This window comes from Dermacentor silvarum, chromosome 2, assembly GCF_013339745.2.
Source record: "Dermacentor silvarum isolate Dsil-2018 chromosome 2, BIME_Dsil_1.4, whole genome shotgun sequence".
NCBI classification, from domain to species: Eukaryota; Metazoa; Arthropoda; class Arachnida; order Ixodida; family Ixodidae; genus Dermacentor; species Dermacentor silvarum.
Window position 1 is genome coordinate 224,820,128 of NC_051155.1, and position 16,850 is coordinate 224,836,977.

The following is a 16,850-nucleotide window of genomic DNA, read 5'->3' on the forward strand; positions in this document are numbered from 1 at the left end:
CTGTGTTCACACTACAATGCAGGTGAGGATGGTTATCCTATCAGCAAGTGCGAAATGTGTCACTATGTACAACAAAGTTTGTTATAGATATTGCAGCAAGAAAATGTTCCAGCACAACTTATCTACAATGAGTGTCAAGTTATGAAAAAGCATTCACAGAAAACACACACACACTTTGTACAGACTACATTATATCATTGTCCATTTCATCTGCTGTGCCCATGACAGCTATCTCAAAGATGGTACGTGCTAAAGTATGACACATACAATTCCGCAGCTCTTGTCAACTGTGACTGTGGCGCCGAAGACAGTTACTCATTTACCACGCGGCAGCCCGGAACTTGATTCTTCGCAAGGGGACTAAAATTTGATAATTTCTTTATTTCTTTTTTAACCAGTCATCGTATCGAAGCCAGACAGATGACTAGCCAGGCCAACGTGGGTAGCGGTAGGCAAAGAATGCTATCGCATTAAATGTCACCATTCATAGAATGGGTCCAGACTTATCTTCGCCCAGTGCATGAGGATAGAGAGACAATCTGTGGTGCATTTGATACTAGACTCTGAAAAGCAATGGTTTAGTAAGCCATTGCGGCTAGGTGCTTTTGCCAGGCTAGATCCACCAGCACAACTTCAACATTACAGATCAAGACTGTCAATGATGCAGTGACATTACTAGCTCACAAGACACTGCAGCATATAGTGCTGACAGACTTGCATGAACACTCTGGCAAGTAGTGAGTTCAAGAAAACTTTTTACCTTTTCTGTGTCACCGTAACGCAGCATTAGATACACAAAGATGACCGAGAAAGCACAGAATAATAGAGTTGTACGTTTCATCATCCTTTACACTGATTGGGAACGCACGCACAAGCTGTCTTCGTATACTGTCTATATTCATGCAGTTTATGGTTCATCAAAGCTTTAGGCTATGGCACCAACAAAGTTAGTGAACAGTATACCGTCTGGTAACATCACCTTCCCTGGCTCTCTATCAAGAGCCAGTGTTGAAATCTCCAAAACTGATAGCATCACCACAACACACAACTCAAAGAGGGGCGGAAACAATTTGTAGAAAATTACCACTGCCCGCCACCCCAAATCTGCGTAGCCCTATCCTGTCCACAATAAGAAACCATCATGATGTTATCATGGTAATGACAACTACTAGACCGCTACTGGCATCGAACCTCAGAGAATTGACGCTCTGGCCAAGTGGACCAAGACAACACCAACAGAGTGATGAAAATGCTACAGTGCATGCAACAGTCTTAAAACACGCAAGGGAAGCGAACAAAATTGCACAGTGGAGCCACGGGTGCTGCTGCAGAAGAAGGAAGTTCGGTGAAGCGTTGGTTTGTGGAAACCCACCTGCAGCAACTTGTGATAGTAGCCAGGTTTGCGATGTTGCTGTTTGCCCAGAACATTTCGATGTCAGTGCAATCCCCAATGCGTCATTACAGCAAATTTCACCTTAACAGCTGTTTATTGTCTCTAAAGTGTAGGAGATCAATGTTGGACATATCTGCAAGAACTCTTTCATCACCTTTCCCTGTCGATTAGCTACCTATTAACCCTGCTCTAGAGCAGCAGAAAAGAGTTATGCTTCTTCAGTAAACCTCCCAACTCCTGTTGTTTAAAGACAAAGTAAATGAATGTGTTGAATGCAGAACGACACTGATTGTCTGTAAGAGGTACGTGGTTATCATTGTGTTGTGATTAACACATCTTCTTTCCTCTCCCTAATCCATACTCACTGCAGTTGGGCCTCCCCTGCACTGCCTCGGGTGAAGGCGTGTCTGGCAGATCACTCAGCACTGACGCCTCATGGTAGCCACTGGAGTCCGAACTCTGACGTGAGTGGCCCGCACCTTCGCGCCGGCCTCCTTTGGCTGGGAGCGTGGTAGTGTCACTCTCCTGCTCGGGAATCGTAGGCGGCGGGGACGCCGGCAGCGGGGGCGGCGGCGCCGGCCGCTTCTTGCTCGTGGGTCGTGCAAATACCGTTGGTAGCTCGTTTCGCGTAGGCGACGTCCCTCTGCTGCTGGCACCGTCACTACTTGAGCCCGTCAGGCTCTGTAGTGAAGAGAGAGTGATGTCCAAAGCAGTAATTTTAAAAAACCTGTTCTTGTCCTCGCAGAGCACCACTAGCTGTGAGTGCTGAGTAACCCACACATCCCTGCCTACAAGCATACACGTGCAATCAAGGGCACAGATGCACAGGCTTTCAATGAACACCTACACTCAATAAAAGGGCTAATCAGGGTTTACATAAAGTGAAGAAATAAAAGTGATAACACCACTATATTCAAGTGAATTCGTGTGCATGAGCTTTCCATAGCACAGAGCCAGTCCCCAAGGCATTGATGGTCAAGCTGCAATACATGTCTCCAAAATGTGATGCAAACACAATGAAACTTCACGAGATCACTTCAGTTTAAGTGGTCTTTTAAAGCAACTAACAGCATGCACCATCCCACTGCGTTACAGTCATCTGCAAACACAACTCGGAGATATCGAACACAGAAAAGGATGCAGTGGCAACTACCTATTCAAGTTTATGTGACCACAACACATGAGCAAAGAAACAATAAAAGAAATGCAAGAAGAAGCAAAAAAGGACTGTTTCATCAGGTATCCTGTTACTGTGCCGTTTTTACATGATACATAGCTGCTTACAAACTAGCCCACCCTGACACTTCTTTAAGGTTTCTGTATAATTGCGCACAGAGTCATTAACAAATTTGACAACCACCACAGCATGAAAATAAACAACAAAATGCTCTGATAATTTACCGAACAACCTTACTCACCCCTTTGCTACCCGAATGGTGCGGGAAGACCTGGCTTCCTCTTTTGTTCTCCTGGTTGAGAGAGTAGCTCATGATGTCCGCTGTGGAGTTTTGAATGTTGTTTGCCAGTGCTGCAGAAACAAAGTGTCATTGTTACCTAGTGAGCAGAATTCAACTAATAGGCATTCCGGCTGACTACATGTTAAAGAGGCAATCAAAGCGCAATCATGGTTGAAGAGAGATGACGAAGATGGTTTGGGTGTATGGAAAAAAAGATGAGAGTAGCATCTATAAAAAGGCAATTAAAATTGATTTTGAAGGCAAGAAGAGATGAGGGTGGCCTTGAAGAAGGTGAAAAGATGGTATAAATGCTATGCTCAAAGCAGTTTGTACCCAATTTCATCACCAATTTCATCGCCCAATTTCATCACCAGTCAAACATGTGCTGCCATTCATCTGCGGCCTTGTGTGGAGCTGATGCGCATGGCTAACGGTGGTCAGGCACAGTGTGTACTGCTGGCTGTCAGATGCAGCAGAAGACATTTACTAAGAAAATATAAGTTAAGTTTGAATAAAAACGTGCAATGTCACTTGTAGAAACATTTATGGGTTTATCAAAAAGCAAGAAGGCCAAAGTCCCGCATTGCATCAAGATGCATCATACATGAGGCCGCTTTTTACGCACAAAATCGCAAACAAGTGCAAATGAAGTCACATGATGCAGCGCTAGATCACAAACATCCAGATAAAGTAACTAGATGGCAGTATATTTATCACAAAAGATGCTATTGCCATCTACACTACAGCAGGATTGAACAAGTGGTTTATCTGAGCACCACTTTTGCATCACTTGCATTTCTATGCAATTATGCGCCTATCATCATCTGCGTAATATAATTACATCAAGAAAGAAAAAAGAAAATGCCTTTTCCTTCATGCAACTGCCACAGCCAAAGTAGCAATTAGTAATAATGAGACCTAACTGCTGGCACTAAACGTAGCGCCGAGCGGCTCACCTGCTCTTGCCTAAACGTGCAGACCACGAATTCTCCAAACCTTACAGGCTTTGTATATGTTTGAAGAACATATACTCCAGCTCAAATTGGTTTTACTAATATACCGCACACTAAATCATGAAATCATTTTAGATACATTTAATAGGTCTGCTCTTACCAACACTACTAACAATACAAGATTTTTCGCTAACAACAATTTTTTACTCCCTCGAATAAACAGTAATTATAGAATGTTTACTGCTCTTTTTATGGCCATTAAATACTGGAACACACTACCACCCCATATTGAAGCCTTCCGCACAACATTAACATTCAAGAGAGATACGAAGAAATATTTACTAACGACACTACTGGCTACAGACTCATTACTATGAGTATATATTGTGTACAGAATTATTTTCCAGTTTTCAATGTTTCTGTATTTATCTAATGTATTGATAGCTTTTATTTATTTTTTATTCTATATCTCCCTTTGTCTTCTTTTTTTTTCTCCTTCTTTTTAGATGTTTTAAATTTTTTGTCGCATAGTGCTTTGTAACACTTGTACTTTGCGTATTGTGAGCATATATTTGTTTCTAATTATCTGTTACACTAACCTCGTGTTCTTTGATATGTGTCATTCCTATGTTTCCATAACGTGTCAATTACTACATACTTATTTATTCATACGCTGTATGTATTTCATTTGCTTGTATTTTGAACTTCAATTATTGTAAGCACCTTTCTTGTATTTGATTATTTGCTTCACTAACTTCGTGTATTCTGATGTCTGTTGCTGCTATGTTGCCATAATGTATTAATTACAGCATTGTTAAATTACTAATAGGAGGTCCCCCTAACAGTTCTTGTAACTCCGGGACCTCCTTCTGTACTAATGATGAATGATGAAAAAAAATAAAAATAAAGTAACAGCGTGACTGCCTACAAGGATAGCCTGAATTTCAGTGGCTACAATGAAAAAGCATCGTACGAAGTGACAGGGGTATATGTACCGTATTTACTCAATTGTAACACAAGTTTCTTTCCAGATTTTTGCTACCTGAAGTCGATCCTCGCGTTACAATCGAATACCAAAGTTCAAGTTCATAGTTCAAATTAAATTCAATTCAAATTCAATACCAAATCAACGAGTGAAAGCGCGCGCGTCCCTCGCGCACTTTCACGGAGAGCGAACGCACGGCGGAAAGCAAACGCGAAGTCTTCCGTTGTGCGAAAGGTCGTGGGGAGGATGGGAGGGAGAGAACGGAGAAGACATTTAGCTGCGGCAGTTCCCCTTGCGACCGGGCCCAAGGGGAACTGGCAAAGCGCGGGAGGGAAGGGGCGCGGCTTCTACTCTGCCACCATGCTGCGTACTTTACGTGGCTGCGGGCTGTCGCGTGCACCGTATCTTGAAAGCGATCTCCACACGGCTCTTACTTTTGTATCTACTGTGCTTTCACTGCTCAGTTTTCGTTCAAGCGAAAGCCCGCACGAACCTTCGCTCGCTGCTGCTTGCGCGCTTGCTCACGCTAGCGTTTTGACAGCGGTTGTGCGCGGTCATCGAGTGTGGTCTATTCATGTTTGCTTGTGCGCACTGACACCATGCTTGGTAATTCAGTTAGTAAGCTAATGTGTCCAAGTTTATACATCCGATAAAACTACTGTCCTTACTCCATATAGCTCTGTACTAATTTGCTATTGCAATTTATGCTTCGCCTTTCGGGCGAAACTGCGACTTTTTCATGCATCTGGTGGTCATGCGTTACTTTAGCGGTTTTCCTTTTTTTTTTTTTTTGCTGGACGCAACAAAAAGTCACCCCTCGCGTTACTTTCGCAGTTTTATTTTTTCTTGGTGGATGCAATGAAAAGTCACCCCTTGGGTTACAATCGAGTAAATACGGTATTTTGAAGCATTACCACTTCTCTATTCAAAGCTTGCTCGATCACATTCTAGTATTGATTTAAATACATGCTGACGTTTCCAGGATGTCAAGTACAGTGTGACATGGTAGCATTCGAAAGTATTTGCATGCAAAAATGCTCCAAGCTCCCTATCTGTAGTACAGCACACAAAAATGTTTCGAAAGGAACTGTGGCAGAACCACTACAGAACTTTCACCTTTTAGCAAGGTTGGCCCCAGTCCCAGAACAGCACAGAGGGAGGAATGAAGAAGACATCAAGAACACCACAGATGCAGAAAATATGCAGTGTATTTATTTGCATACACCATAAGGTCAACGGGAGCATGCAGCACGAGTTTTGGAAGATTATACCTTCCGAAAATGTAGAAAGAAACACATCAGGGCGACATGTGCCTCGCTTCAACTCCAATTGTTTAGTGGAATGTTCAAAAGCGTGCTCACAAAGACGGTAGCAAGGAGTACGAGGCCATGGCAGTCAACCTTAGAATCAAAAATGAACAGCCAATTACATGTTCTGTGCAACATATTGTCCACCCAGTCATCAGATATCCATTTACTGGCACTTAAGAAATTTGGTGCACTGTTCAGTGCCATACCATGGCTCCATGGCCAGCCTCTCTAAACACGTAGTGGGGCTCCTGCATAATCAAATAGTATGAATACCTATTCTGCGGCCCTCCAAAGCCTCTAAGGATGATCTTAAAGCCAATAAGATTAAGGAGTGTGAATAGCATAAGGATATGAATGAGTTTTCAGAGATAGTGGCCCATAATGAGAGTGAGACATAGCTGATAGGTGATATTGGTGGTGATGGTGATGACAATGAGTGTTTTTATGCTAGAGAAACGCAACAGTACAAAATATTAAGCCAGCCGCAGATTCAACAGATCAAAAGGCGGCACACATGCAGTAAGCAAACAAATCGAGGAAAGAAAGAAGCAAATAAAGAAGCTTTGGGCATCACAGAACTCCATTTACACACAACACAAGTACACCATCTGGGGAAACAATAAGAATCATAGGTCAGCATACTCCCTTACGTGTACAGTGGCTTATACTTACTCCACACTGATTTCACAGGCATGAGATACAGTGCTAGTGAGTGTGGAAGGCTGTGAGTGGGCGTGAGAATCACGGGAGTGAGTGTCGATCAGTTTGGCGCTACATGAGTATGAACAGGAGAGAGTGCCAGTTAATGCGAGTACAAACGAAAGTCAGTGACAGTGATTTCGAGTGGAGATGTGTACGTGAGTTGACGCAAATATGAGCGTGAGTGGGTGCCGGTAACTGTGAATGGAACTAGGACCATGAGTGAGTGTTGGTGAGCATGAGTATAGGAGTGTAAGCAAGTGTCAACAAGTGTGAGTACACATGAGTACAAGTGCAGTACATAGCCTACAAAAATATTCTCGAGTCAATATGAGTAAGTATTCACCCATTCTGCCAGCCTATGCAGGCAACAGAATTCAACAATTGCTTGAGCTTTGTAGAGTACACCACCATTAGCAAAACAGTTTGAATCAGGCTTAGTGCCTAATATGAAAAAAATATTTTATCATTTAGGTGGAGTCACTCTAAATGTTTACTTCACCCAACGGTGCTGCTTCAATACTGAATACAATAATTACTAGCCCAACGAAAAGCAACAAGAAAAAAATGGTATGAGTTTAACTGGCATGAATAACTTAGCTAAATGACATGTGCACATTCAAATGCAAAGGAAACACACAAACAAGAAAAGCAAAAGCTACTGATGACAACGGAAATCAAGATTCCCCAAATAAACAGCATCATGCACTGTGACACAACTCAAGATAATGTCAAGTGCTCGAATATACTGATGCAGTAGTTGCTCTTAGAAGGTGCACTTCTGCCATGGCCAAGGACGTCAATATTTCTACTACAGTTTATTACAGGGATTCCTTTGCCAGAGAAAGCACAGCCAGTCAATAGGGAGCTAAACTTACATTTACTAAAGGTACAGCTTTAATAAGAACTTCTACATTACCCTATGAGCCATATTTGCATTCAAGAGGCCACTGCAGCTCAACTTCTATGAAAACATAAATTTGTTGCGCAGATGTTCCCAAGAAAGCTACATGACATGTAATCTCATGCCAGATTCAAACGTAACTGCTGCTTGAAGAAAAATGTTCTGTTCCCTCTCACTTCGCTGACAAGTGTAGTTATAATGCAGATGCAGAGATGTCAAGCTTAAGTTTCACACGCAAAGACTTTAATGTTGAGAAATATCATCAGGTGGTGATTTCAGGAGACACGCACAGAATGGGTACGTACTGCGATTGGAAAGCAGGGTGACCTCTGAGGCCCCATACTCCTGCAGGGTGCAAGTGAGGTCCAAGGGTCGGGTGGGGATGCCTGGCCGCACTAGCTGGTAGCCCTGGGGATCCAGGCTCTTCTCAGTACAGACATTCTGGCGGAGCTCCCCCAAAGTTGTGGTCAGTGGCAACCGCAGGACCATCAGTTGCTGGCGGGGAAGGCGCACCTGGATGCGCTGCGTGGGCTGCACACCACAGGATAACATTTCAGTATGGTAAATAGCGGTACATCAAAGAAAACTTCAGCGTTTTTTATAAGAAAACAAGTGCAAGCATTGTAAGTGCACAAAGAAAACTGAGCAGTACAAATCAACAGAAACAATAAAAGATGACGTGTAACAACTTGCTGCATATTTTTTCACTGTCCCTTGTGGCTTGCACTGCTTGGTTTTATGTGAAGACACCCTAGCTCGCCCGGTTAATTATGCTCTTTTGAAGCCATAAAAGCACTGAAACAGCAAGAAGTCCAAAAGCTGTCGAAGAATAAATATTACACGTGAAGTAAGGATATGCGATCAAAGTGAAATGTAGAAAAAAGTAATAAAATAAAATGCAAGGAATCTTTGCATTTGCGTTGAATCTTTGCAAGGAATGTTTGCGAAACCGCAACTTTGGTTGCCGATTGCCGACGAAGCTGCACTTGTTAGTCCTAGCCGCCTAAGCAGTGCAGCCAGTCACCGGAAGCTCACCGCCCAATATGTTGACATTCCTAGACCTTATCGGCAATTGAGCGCGAGATGAAATGCACTAGCTAGACGGAGGGCCGTCGTAGCGGAATACGGATCCACACGCAGCCCCCTCTGTGTGCGAAATGTCTGAGAGCAGCGTGCACGTTTTGGCCAGCAGGATGGTTTGGTTGGACGGCAGTCAGCAAGCCATGCAACGTGCCGATACCCTGCCTACAACCTCCTCCTCTGCGCGATAACACTGATCACACGGTCGCCGAAAAACCTTTGCAGGCCCGTCGGAGGCACCCTGTTTGAGTTTCTTTCACATAGACCTGATTGCGATTTCTTTTTTTCATCGATATTTGCGTGCATGCTTATAACGAGCATCGAATATGCCCAAGGCATTTTCGTGTCCAAGGCAACTTCCGTTATTAAATAATGAGGTTGGACTATATGTATACAGAAGTCATCATCATCATCATCAGCCGATATTTATGTCCACTGCAGGACGAAGGCCTCTCCCTGTGATCTCCAATTACCCTTGTCTTGCGCTAGTTGATTCCAACTTGCACCTGCAAATTTCTTAACTTCATCACCCCCCCTAGTGTTCTGCCGTCCTCGACTGCATTTCCCTTCTCTTGGTATCCATTCTGTAACTCTAATGGTCCACTGGTTATCCATCCAACGCATTACAAGGTCTGCCCAGCTCCGGTTTTTCCTCTTAATGTCAACTACAATATCGGCTATCCCCGTTTGCTCTCTGTTCCACACTGCTCTCTTCCCGTCTCATAACGGTAGGCCTAACATTTTTTGTTCCATCGCTGCATGGGATTGGGTCGCATGCTGACAAAAACGTTCAGAGGAAAATGTGAGCACAGAGAGAAGAGGAAAGGCAGGGAGGTTAACCAGATGAGAATTTCTGGTTTACTACCCTGTACTGGGGCGGGGAAATATGAGTTCTAAAGAGTATAAATAAGTGTGAAGAGTTGATATGCTTTCTTATGGTAGCCAGGAAGAGCTCCCACTTTCATTTGGAAATTGACAGATTGGACATGCAGGAATGGATACTGACACCATTGAACAGGAAAACGTAAAATAAAAATATATTTATGAGAGGGAAAGTTGATATGTTTGCGAATGTAGCAGGAAGCTACAAAGAAATCGGCATGGATTCTTTGGAAAGAGCATCACAGACGAGGAAAGATTTCTCCAGGCCTGGAAATCAAATTTGGCACCAGTGCCTTTTCTAGGACAGTTATTCTATCAATCGGGCTAACCAGAAAAACCACTAGGCAAGCATGTCACGATATGCTATCAGAAAACTTTCAAATTAGTAGATTGTTGGGCCCCTCACCTCAAATGGCTTGGAAGGAGGTCTCATGCCTTTCCTGTGCCAGAATGCAGGATCGGCAACTCCTCCGGAAACGGCTGGGGCCCCTTTGGGCACAATCAGCAGGTGGCTCACATCGAGCGAGCCAATGGCTGTGTTGGGCTTGCATGTCAGCATGTCGCCTCGCTCATTCGGTGCTTGCACAAGGTGGCCACTCGGATTGATCTTGTGCGCCGTGGCCACCTGCACCAGCAGGTCCATGACGGGCGTTCTGAAATATACGAGAACGCAGAATCTCAGCGAAAAGATTGCATATCTTTCCATGCAACTGCAGAAAAAGCACAGGTACAGGTGTTATGAAAAGGCGTGATCCTTAGATGGCTTACTTATGCAGAAAGGTTTATGCATTAAACCTCCTCTCTCAAGTGTCACTTGCAGTTTGGATTCTAAAAGACAACTGGATGATCAATCTAGCTAGTCCTCATAGCATTAACAATCACTTGCTACTTCCTTTCCAGATCGTTATAAAAGTGGTTCCTTGTTAATATATGTGAAGACAAAGTCACTTAGAAGATTCCTGTTAGCATAATTCAAACGGGGTATCAAGGAATGTTCACGTCTTTTGACAAGCCAGTTTAATTGTAAGGATCAAAAGGTTGATTGAATGATTGATGGATTGATTGGTTGGGTTTAACGTTCAGTGCAACAAAAGGGCTACGAGAGACTAGACATAGCTGAGTGTTCCCAAATACTTTTTTGGCCACCTATAGTTCTTTAAAATGAAGTAAAATCTTGGTGCTCACGCATTTTGGCATTACGATTTAGCTCATTAGAACGTGGCCACCGAACCCACAACCTGGTGCTCAACAGCAGAACACCATAGCCACTGAGACGCTCCTGCAAGTGTTTGTGCCAAAACCTTTCCTTTATTGTAAAAGAGTGCTCAGCACATCCTGAATATGAGGGGTCTTTTCAGTTAGCGCATGTAAACAACGTAAAAATATGACAATACACATGTAATACCATATGTTGTCATTCCTTTCTATGTTCTGCCATTGCACTTTTTATAACATGCATACTACATGCCAAGTGTATCTTCTGATGATCATGATGACCAAGTTAGGTGGAATACTAATTAGCTAGTGGTGGATTCCATTTAATGGATGATTATTATGTCATGCCTAATTGTAATTAGGTAGAACACAATGCAAATTCAGGGCACACCAAAATTGATATGTAATTCACATAGCTAAGTTCTTTGTTTGTTGCAGTCAGTGCAGGTTAACACATGTACAGCTTAAGCTATCCAGCAGTTAAATCAAATAGCTTAAGCAATACCACTGTGTACCTTGAACATTATGTGACAAACATGGAGCACACATGGCAATTCATACATCTGCCAAAATGTTAACACAAATTCAGCAATAAGAAGGGCCCTCTATACTGTGGCTTCTGTTGCATGCCTTACGAAAGGGTTTTCTTTCAATTCTATTAATTTCTTATCAGCCAGGGCAGTGAGTGAACGATACTGGTGATAACACGCTTGGCTGCACACCATCCAACGACTAAAAAGAATGGAAAATAAGAACAATCATTACACAGTAAAGCCCCAGATCAATTTAGCTATCAGACTGCACAGCAACATCAGTATGTCAATTATGAGAAGTGTCTGACTGCCAAAGGCGTACCTTTATCTATACTTGCCATATCAATCGTAAAATAGAACACTCTTGTAAGCCTAAGCATGGGCAACATTACTCGCTTTCGACAAAACGAATGGCGGTGCAGGCTTTTGCAATTTACTAATTAAGGACAATGCGTATATTGACATTTTTACCTAAACACAGACTGATGACAGTATTCCACCATTGTGATATCATGAAAAGCAGTTGGCTGCAGAGCACCCAATTTCGAATTGACAACACAACTTTCAAAATCTCACTGTCAATGTGGAAGGAGTAGAAGTAATGCGCACTAGCCAATCATGCAAATTTCATATGCAAATGGGGATAGCCGATATTCTAGCTGACATTAGGAGACAGAAAAGGAGCTGGGCAGGCCATGTAATGCGTAGGATGGATAACCGGTGGACCATTAGAGAGATCGCTGGGAGAGGCCTTCGTCCTGCAATGGACATAAATATGGGCTGATGATGATGATGATGATGATGATGCAAATTTCTAACCAGAATTTTTTTAGTATATATAATCTAAAAAAATTTAACTATGGGGTTTTACGTGCTAAAACCACGATCTGATTATGAGGCAAATTTCCGTAGTGGGGGACTCCGGAAACATTTAATCTGTTAAGAAAGTTACTCGCCTAATTCCAGCTATGATGTTAATTACAACGCGCACAACCGGGACCTATAAGCCGAGAACACTTTCCCCTCATGTAACAACAAATCAGAGTATACTCCTTTCTTGTTGAATTTTTGTTGCACCCACATATATATGCATACTGCTGTTTTCTTCTTCGTCAAGGTCCATTTACACATACGCGCGCAAGTTCGGCGCAAACTTGTTACGCAAAACACGCGAGAAACCCCCAACAAGAAAAAACTAAAATCAGTTCTTTAACAACGCTCATCGAAAGGCAAGGCACGCTTCACCATTTAATTAAACTTCGAAGCCTCCAATACGAGAAAAGAAAGAAAAAAAGAAAAGGCCGTGTGCTGGGGAAAAAAAAAAGAAAAGTAAAGGTGGTACGACAGGTCGGGGACGCATAAAACATACGCACGCTGAATGAAATGCTTGCGAAGCAGGAATTTTGCCAAGTGAAACAAAGAGAGAGAGTGCCGTGGCCGCGAGCCAAACGCGCACAAAAATGGTGCTCGGCTGACTCGCTGAATCCGATGCCGATTCGTATTGGCTGACAGCGCTAAACGTTGCAACTATAGTACAACACAAAGCATTAAGGTAATCCGAACGTGTCGAGCGCAAACTAAGAAAAAGAAAAAAAAAATGGTGTGCAGCCGAGCAGGGCTGGGCAAGCGAGCTCCACGTGATACCGACGTGTGCGAGGATTGTGCGCGCCTACGTTTTTCTTCATAAATGACAGTTCTAGAGTACAAAACGCGAAAGGCTCGCGTTCGACCTTGCGTACGCAAGCCGCTTTGGTTCTCCGCTTAGCGCAGTTATGTTTATCAATCGCGGGCGCAAGCGGCTTCACGCGGCTTGCGAATGCTGGACATGGCTGAACTATATGCAGGGTGTCCCGCGTAAATTGTGCCAAAATTTAAAATATGTATATATTTATACGAGTGCCACGTAGCTGGACAGAACTAAGGTAATGTTGTTTGCTGTCGCTTGGAGCAAGTAAGACTTTTCTTGTATTCTGCCTAATTACATAACAAGTTATTAATTAACTTCTTAAATATTAAAATCGGAGTAAATTCAATCATAAAATTTTAGGTCATCATGAAAAATTCCCGGTCGATCCTTCTGTTGCTCTAAACATGCTACATAAATGTTTTTCCCAAGCCTAAATAAGCCCCCAAAGCACGCGAAAAGTGTCGCGCGACTGGTCGCGCGGCGGCACTTTTTCGTGTTTTGCGGGTTCTCTTTCTTTAACGCTTGGGAAAAAACTTATTTGTAGCATGCATAGAGCAACAGAAATATGTGCCGTGAATTTTTCATGATGACCAAGTAAAATTTCTGATTGACAATTTTGCGCTGATTTTAATATTTGCGTTTAAGTTTAATATTTGAGATTTTGATATTTCAGAATCGGATCGCTTACGCTAAGCGACTTTATACTACGTCCCACAAACAGCGTGCGCACGCAGACCCGAACGCTGCATGGGTTCCTTTGCAGGACGTGTCGCAACCACGTGGTCGCATATAAGGTCCCGAATATGAACTGCCCCCAACGAGCCCCCCCCCTTTGGTTGCTCCTGTTGTCCGGCGCCGAGCTCGTGCGTGAAAACCGCGCTCTGCAGTCGTCCATCCGCGCCGCTTAGGCATCGAGGGTGTAGAAAGCCGCGCAGTAAAAAGGAGAAAACGCGCAGAGAAAACCATACGGAGACGAACGGCGGAAAGATTTTGCCATGCTGGCGCAGTATATAGCGTCGTTCTTCGGCGTCCGCCCCGGAGCCACGCGGCGACCATTAGAATGGCTCCTCCGCGCTCTGCCGCGCTTTCCTTTTCCAGTCTTTTGTCACGCGTGCGCATCGTCGTCGTATTCTTTGTCGCGCGCGCACGTACCCGAACCTGACCGCGCCGGTATCGGGTACCGTTTCCTCTCGAACCTAAGCACCCCGCACTTGGTGTTTTCATGGCCATGGTTATCTAAGCAAGCAAGGGTGCGCAGGTCCGCAAAGGATGTCCGAGCTAAAGCCCCTCCACACACGTTTTCGCTGGCGCGTGGGTGGAGGGGCTTTAGTCCGAGCAAGAAACGATTTACTTCACCGGAAACTCGAAAATGAAAGGTCCAAAGAGTGGCGTAGCCACAGAGGCACGCCTACCGCCCCCGAAATGCCTGTTAGTACCCGGACCCTCCCTCCCTCCTTCGAAAAGAATTTCTGGCTAAGTCAGTGCATCCAAACTCACGTCAAACCGACAGGAAGACACCGCACCGAGTACAAAAGGTAACCTAATCTGCTCACCGTCACGGCTACGTCCATGATGTCACGTGACAGAGTCATGTCTTAGAGCACACTCCTGCTACTCTCGGTATGGTATGTCATCGCGTTCCATCAAACTTTTCCGACGCCTCGCTTTCCAAGACACTCGAACGGACACAGCCTTCTTTCGAGAAAGAGGAGTGCTTACATCCGAGAGCTTTCGTTATTATTTTTGCGATAGGAATTAAACGGACACTCCAAGCGAATTTTTGCCGTCGCCGTGAGGTTCCGTATATATTTAGGTATATGTATGCTATACGCCATGCCGTGTTATATGGAATGCGACATATGCGGGTTATATCTCTAAAGTTGTTCATACCAGGTCTTCATTCTTGACAAAATTATTCCTCAAAATTTTGAGAATGGCAGCCAACAAACATATGTCGTGAAAGAAAACACCGACAGCCCATGCCTTTTGTCTTAGATGTTCTCAGACTTAAATATTAAAAGTGCGAAACAATAACAGAGCTCGAACCTGAAAATTATGTAATATTATGGAGCGGCTGTGCACAAACCCCGGGATCAGCCCAGGAAACAGGTTTAAAACATACCCGATACGGAAAAGCGGCGGCAAGGTCGCTAAGAAAGACGTTGGCTTTAATTACCAAACATAAATAAAATTGTCCGATGATAGGATTCAAACAGAGGGCCCAGCACAACACAAAGCTCGTTTTTACTTAGCTTACGTTCACTTCAATTCATAGTGCCACTACAGCTAACGAGTGTTATACTTCGTGTAATATTCTAACATGTTGCTATCGCATTAAGAATGTCAAAGTGGAAAGAAAAAAAGCATATATATATGCTGCGGACCGCCGTCGGGAGTTGCACTTCTCTCCTCGTAGACGCAGGACGTGTGTGGTGAACACGTTTTAAATCATGGTTCCGGGACTTCAAAGAAGTGCGACATAATGCTAACGCACTTATCTCGCATTTACCGATAAATGGCAACTGAAATTGATATTTTTTCTTCTTCTTCAACGTCTTCCTGGTTTTAATAAAGTTTATTCAGTCAGTCAACGTCTTCCGTCCTGTCAACAGGGAAGGAGAGGGTTCGGGGGTGTGCTTACATTCGAGAAAGTGCGGCAGGTACACGCGAAGGCTGGTGCGCGCCCCACAGCCGATGAGAACTTTCTTTACGACTGCGCCAAAGTTGCGCGGCCGTGCCAAGAGGAAATCTCGCCGGAGCGCGGGGTTTTTCTTTTCCTTGATCTATGCTGCGTACGCGACGCACTCTCGGACAAAAGAGGAGAGAGATAAAAATGAGAGAGAGAGAGAGAGAGAGAGAGAGACGTCGTACACAGCTTACTGACGACTTCGCAAACATAAAGAAAACAAAGTGAAAATGAATTGAAATACACGTGTCCTCTACGAAACGCTCAAAGAAGGGTGAACTTAATAAGGAAAGGTGACAAACTGACGGAGCGGGCGTGTGTGTGCGTGCGTTTGTGTGGTGCAGAATGCGACTGTGAATCGTCGGCTCGCATTCGCTTGCGAAGGACAATGACACATCAGTTTGAGCTTAAATCGGCCGGTGCGTGCTTTCTTGTTGGAAGAAGCTGTAGTACGTGCTTTCCAGCTTACGCCTGTTGCCGTATCTGCAGGAGAACTTCCTCTCCATAAGCAACCAACATGACACGCCCAGTTGTTCTCGTCGTGATTACATACGTCAGCAATGTGCTGCCCACACCGCAAATTATAGTGCACGTTGACGCTTTTTCATTAAAACAAAAGAAAAAAAAACTTTCTGTATAAGTTTGAATATCTTGCGTATTAAGCCAAATATCCTTTGAAACTTTCTAACATTTGGAGAGTTTCGCATATTCCTTATTACCGTACGGAAAAACACTTGGCCGTTTTGACCGTATGGCAAGTCCTTCCGGTCGGCAAACCGTATTACCGCACGGTTGATACGTAATACGCAAGACTAAAACTATATTTACAGAGTTTTATTTTAGCACTGACGCATGCATCTGCACTATTCTGGAGTAAGTGGCGGCAACAGCCCACGGCACTCATTATAGCGAAGCTCTTGAGAAAAGTCTGCACGGTAGGGTCGAAAAACTCAAGATATAAAGCTATAGGGAAACTGGGGAAGTATAAAAGCAGGAGGGACAGCAAGCTGACGCGCAACAGCTCTGACGTAGGAAAGGTGCCGTTTATGGCAATTACCGACGCTAC

General features: G+C 43.9%; 1 protein-coding gene across 4 annotated transcripts in view; it reads right to left on the reverse strand.

Moving 5' to 3' along the window:
• The window catches only part of LOC119442754 (uncharacterized), a 212,109-nt gene that overhangs the window by 19,906 nt on the left and 175,353 nt on the right, over positions 1–16,850 (reverse strand). For all 4 annotated transcript variants that reach the window (XM_037707755.2, XM_037707754.2, XM_037707753.2 and 1 more), the window contains exons 3-6: positions 10,070–10,316; positions 8,007–8,232; positions 2,812–2,921; positions 1,759–2,074 (exon numbers count right to left, since the gene is read on the reverse strand). In XM_037707755.2, coding sequence (XP_037563683.1) covers positions 1,759–2,074; positions 2,812–2,921; positions 8,007–8,232; positions 10,070–10,316 — 899 coding nt within the window. The remainder of the gene's footprint in view (positions 1–1,758; positions 2,075–2,811; positions 2,922–8,006; positions 8,233–10,069; positions 10,317–16,850) is intronic.